The following is a 5,557-nucleotide window of genomic DNA, read 5'->3' as shown; positions in this document are numbered from 1 at the left end:
TATATATATATATATATGATTTATCATTTTATATTACCATCTCAAAGTGTTTAATGTCCCTTTAAAGCACCTGTCATTAAAGGAAAAGGTAGTGTCAGATTATGTTTTGGCATTGCTCCTTTTGGAAGTACTTGCCACTGACTATCTAGATTGCCCAGCAACCCACACCTCATCACAAAGGGGTGAGAAAATAAATGATCCAGAAGAAGGACCAGTCAACACATTAGATTTGCATAATCAACAAATGCAAGATAACAAGACAATGCAATAGCACTTAGTCTGAACTTCAAATGAATAGTAGATTTTTTTATAACAAATTTCAAAGTTATGTATATTTACACTCCTCTTGTACCATGTGATAGCAATCAGCCAATCACAAATGCATATACATATAGTCTGTGAATTCTTGCACATGCTCAGTAGGAACTGGTGACTCAAAAATTGTAAATATAAAAGACTGTGCACATTTTTTTTTAATGGAAGTAAATTGGAAAGTTGTTTAAAATTACATGCTGTATCTGAATCATGAAAATGTAATTTAACCTAAGTGTCCCTTTAAGCACATCATGATAACAGGATCAGTGCAGTTCTTCATATTGAGATTTAAACTGGAAGAAATATGACAAGCAAAAATGGGCATCAGACACAAAAGTCCACCATTATATCAAGAAAAATGTCTGCTAGAAAATATGCCTTCTGGTTTAGAAAGTATGTAAGGTTCTATGTTCTCTGTAGTCTCAGGCAGACAAACCGGCAGATGTTGTGCCGCCCAATGGAACTCTCCCACATTGCTTTTTTTTTTTAAAGCGTCCTTAATGCTTTCAATTATAAGCATTACTGTCATTTATTTTTATTTAATTTCCTTTTTCTTATTTTTTGTTGCTATGCATTTGTATATAACTTAATGCTTTAGTTTTATTTCTGGTTGCTTGAATTATTTTTTCACTTGTTTCAGATATTTTAAATTGAATTTTCAGCTTTAAGGGACATTGTATTCATTTTTTTCTTTCTTTTATTTAAAGAAAAGGGCATTTCAAAATGCCCTTTAGTTTTTTTTTTTTTTAAATTAATGTTCTTTTTCTAAAAGCATACAATTGATACTAAGGGGCCTATTTACTATGGTGCGAGCGGATATGATCCGATATAGCAGATCATGTCCGCTGCACATCGATAAAAAAACGTATCAAATGATTTATCTACAAAAATCCCCATCAATTCTAATAGTGATCTCTGTATAAAATGGCACTACTCATAGATCCAGATCAGGGAAGGGAGAAGACTTTCTTGTTAGAGTGGTCATCTTATAACAGGGTTTTATGTAAGAAGATCATTTTAATAAAAACTACTGAGCGTATAAATGGAAATATATTTTAAAGGAGCAGTAAAATTAAATGTTTATGATTCATACAGAGCATGCATTTAAAAAATGTACTTCTATTAACTAGTTTGCTTTGTTCACTTGGTATCCTTTGTTAAAGAGTAATCCTAGGTGAGCTCAAGAGCATGCACGTGTCTTAAACCATCTGGCAGTAGTGTTTGCAACAATGTTTTTAGCAATGTTATACATAGTTGCAAACATTGCTGCCATAGAATGCTAAATACACTTGCACACCCTTAAACTACTATCAACCTGTGTTGCTTTAATCTTCAACTATGGATACAAAGGGAACAAAGCAAGTTTGACAATAGAAATAAAAATAAACAAAAAGGTTGATTCCCGTCCTTTGGAAAACGTAACAATTCATTTATCTCCAAAAATCCCCATAGATTTTAATGGAGATTTTCTGTAGAAAATTATTAGATACATTTTTCTAAAGGACTGCAATTGACCCCATAATAAGATAAGGTCAGTAATGCAAACATTACACACTCTAACATATTAAATCATGTGATTTTTGCATTAGCATATCCCTTTAATTAAGATATTTTTAACTAGATTAAATACTGCTATTTTGTATGCATGATATTTTTAACGTGCAATTATGAATATCAACATTAATATTTTGATTCCTTTTCATCTAGGAAAAGTTTTACACAGCCATTTTTACCGCTACCCAGAGGCCTTCTCTTCCTCCTCAGTAGTTCTTTTAGGCGCAGGTCCTTCTGGGTTGGACATTGCCATAGAACTGGCTCCTCATGTAAAGCAGGTCACCTTAAGCCACCATGGCCCTCCGTTTAATTGGGCCCCATTAGAAAATATGGCTTTTGCTCTTCCAGTGGTAAGTGCCACTCCTCATACTTTGATTTGTGAGAATGGGATCCAGTTGAATGCAGACACCCTTATATACTGCACTGGTTATAAATATCATTATCCATTTCTATTGCTTGAGGAGGGGCAGAATTTTCTGGAAGGTATTAATAAGAGTCTGGAAGGAATCGGATCTCCTTATGGGCCTGAGCAACGACAGGCAACAAATATGGGGCTTCAGAAGTCTGACAAAAGTAAACAACTGTTGAAAGCCGAGACAACAAATTTAGGGTTACTAGAAGATGAAAAGCTTTTGTTGCCTGATAATGGACAAGGTCACATACCACCATTATATAAGCACCTTTTCCATGCCCGGTACCCCACCATGTGCTTTATCAGTGTCTGCAAGATAGTGGTTCCCTGTCCAATGTTTCACTGCCAGGCCCTAGTTTTCATTTCTTTCCTTAAGGGGAAATATCAGTTACCACCATCTGACCAAATGCTTATTGAGTGCCAAGAAGAACTGAGGAACTACTTGAAGTCAGGGTTCCCAGTCAAATATCTGCATCGCTTGGACAACCAGCAATGGGAGTATAATGATTGGCTTGCAGAAATGGGTGGTTTTGAACCATTGCCACCTGTGCTAGTGAAGCTTTTTAATGCATGTCGTGCATTCCGGAAATCTAATCCTTCTTTATACAGAGACATACACTTTGAAATCATTAACAGAGATGACTTCAAAATAGTGTCATATGGACGATTTTCAACCCTTGAGAAAGCTAAAGATCTCAACACTTCTACTCACAACACCATGTCAGGGCAGTGAGTCTTATAATACGGTTTTATGTTACTGAGCTTATAAATGAAAATATATTTTAAAGTGACAGTAAAGTCAAAATTATTATTATAATTTATTTGTATAAAGTCCCACAATTCTGTAAATGTTTGTGCTTCAGACAGGGCATGCCATTAAAAAAAACTTTCTAATTTACTTCTATTAACTAATGTGCTTTGTTCACTTGGTATCCTTTGTTAAATAATTAATAATAGGAGAGCTCAAGAGCATGCACATGTTTTTTTTTTTTTTTATCCATCTGCAGTAGTTATTGCAACAATGTTTATAGCACTGTTATACATAGTTGCAAACATTGCTGCCATAGATTAATAAAGACACATGCAGTCTCCTAAACGCCTATCAACCTTCCTAGCTTTACTCTTCAACAATGGTTACCAAGAGAACAAAGTACATTTGATTATAGAAGTAAATTGCAAAGTTAAGATTACATGCTCCATCAAAAGTTTAATTTTGACATTAATGTCCCTTTAAGGGGAACCATTTTTTTTTATAAGATACTCAAATCAAGAAAAAATAATGCCAATGGAAACATAGAGAAAATGGCACATACAAGAACATTGTCTAATTGGATACTTTTACTTTATGCATTTTAATAATTTTACAGTTGGTTGAACTTGATAGACGTCAGTCTTTTTTCAACCTCATTTACTTTGTTACTATATTACACAATCTCCAATTAGGGATCAGATGAAATATCAGTGAATTGAAAGAGTTGACTATCATTCTTAGAAGTTTGTGTAAATTGTTGATATGATGATAGCTGATGCTGAATAACTAGATTTATTTAAATAGTGTTACACTACAATGATATTTAAAAGGCTGATATAATTTGAGAACTTAAAGGGAGAGGTAACCCCAACATTTTCTTTCATAATTAGGATAGAACAAACAGGTTTAAACAACTTTCCAATTTACGTCTATTATCAAATTTGCTTCATTATCTTGTTATTTAAAAGTGAATTTAAAAGTGTCTTAACTGAATCATGCAAGTTTAAAGGGCCATTATACACTATTTTTTTCTTTGCAAAAATGTTTTGTAGATGATCTATTTATAAAGCCCATAAAGTTTTTTTTTTTTTTTTAAATGTATAATTTTGCTTATTTTTAAATAACATTGCTCTGATTTTCAGACTCCTAACCAAGCCCCAAAGTTTTATTTGAATACCGTCAGCTACCTTCTCCAGCTTGCTCCTGTTTGTGTAAAGGGTCTTTTCATATGCAAAAGAAGGGGGAGGGGGGGAGTGTCTTATTTCCCACTTGCAGTGGGCTTTCCAACTGCCTTTTCAACAGAGCTAAACTGAAAGCTTCTAAGTACATTTTTAAACCATTTTATACTGGATTTTTATATCAGTATCTGTGCATCTTATTCTTTATAGTAGTGTCTATTACATGCAGTTATATGAAAATGAGTGTATACTGTCCCTTTAATTTTGACTTTCCTATCCCTTTAGCTTTCATGCTATAAAATAATAATGGCAGTGATTGACAGCTCACAAAAACAATACATTGCAGCCAAATACTCCAACATAGTTATGCCATGTTGTATTAGGGTGTGCACCAAAGGTAATTCTATAAATGATGATATACCTAACAAAATAATGTTTAGGTAAAGTCAGACACTGGCACATAATTACATTGTTACTGAATAGTTAATTTGGGATAAAAAATGTGTTTTTCAAAGTAACCTACAGCAATAAAAACTCTACACCAATCTTAATGGAATTTGGCATGCAGAGAGATTTTATTGTTTAGTAGGTGCTTTAAAGGTTTAAAGTTGTCTTAATGTATATCAGGTATGCTCAGTAGAAGCATATATTAAGGGGCATATTTATCAAGCTCCGTATGGCTCTACGGAACAGACGTTATCAAGAAGTTATAAAGCAGCGGTCTAAAGGCCACTGCTCCATAACTTGTCCGCCTACTTGTGGGTTGATTGACACCCCCTGCTAGCGGCCGATTGGCCGCAAATCTGCAGGGGGCGCCATTGCACCAGCAGTTCACAAGAACTGCTGGTGCAAATGATAAATGCCGACAGCGTATGCTGTCTGCATTTATCGATGGGCAGCAATGTGCAGCGGACATGATACGCTACTTCATATCATGTCCGCTCGCACATTGTTAAATATGCCCCATAGACTATTTATATAGCCGCACTATAACGTTAGCGTGGCAGCGATATTGCAAACTCGCTGCTGCGTTAACTGGCAGCGATATTACAAGTTGAAAGTAAACGCTCGTCGGGCTTGCTTGACTGAAGACCTTGCAGCATTAAAAACAAATGTGCACCAAACACAACATATATATATATATATATATATATATATATATACATACACACTCACACTTTGGAGTCCTTTCCACTCAAATACCTGAAAACATGAAAAAGCATTTTTAATATTTTATAATGTGTTTAACTGTGTAAATACTGTTAACATTGTATATGCCAATGTTCTTCACAAAGGGGAATATGTTTGTTGTATTTTTAAATAGATATTCCTATATATACAGTATCT

At 34.3% G+C, this 5,557-nt stretch overlaps 1 protein-coding gene across 1 annotated transcript; it reads left to right on the top strand.

Moving 5' to 3' along the window:
* Positions 1-1,982: 1,982 nt before the first annotated feature.
* On the top strand, positions 1,983-3,014 carry LOC128664675 (uncharacterized). Its single transcript, XM_053719484.1, has one exon. The coding sequence runs from the start codon at positions 1,983-1,985 to the stop codon at positions 3,012-3,014; it is 1,032 nt and encodes a 343-aa protein (XP_053575459.1).
* Positions 3,015-5,557: the final 2,543 nt, after the last annotated feature.

The sequence above is a fragment of the Bombina bombina genome, chromosome 6, assembly GCF_027579735.1.
Source record: "Bombina bombina isolate aBomBom1 chromosome 6, aBomBom1.pri, whole genome shotgun sequence".
Taxonomy (NCBI): domain Eukaryota; kingdom Metazoa; phylum Chordata; class Amphibia; order Anura; family Bombinatoridae; genus Bombina; species Bombina bombina.
Note: the sequence above shows the minus strand (reverse complement) of the source record. Positions and strands in the feature narration are given on the sequence as shown.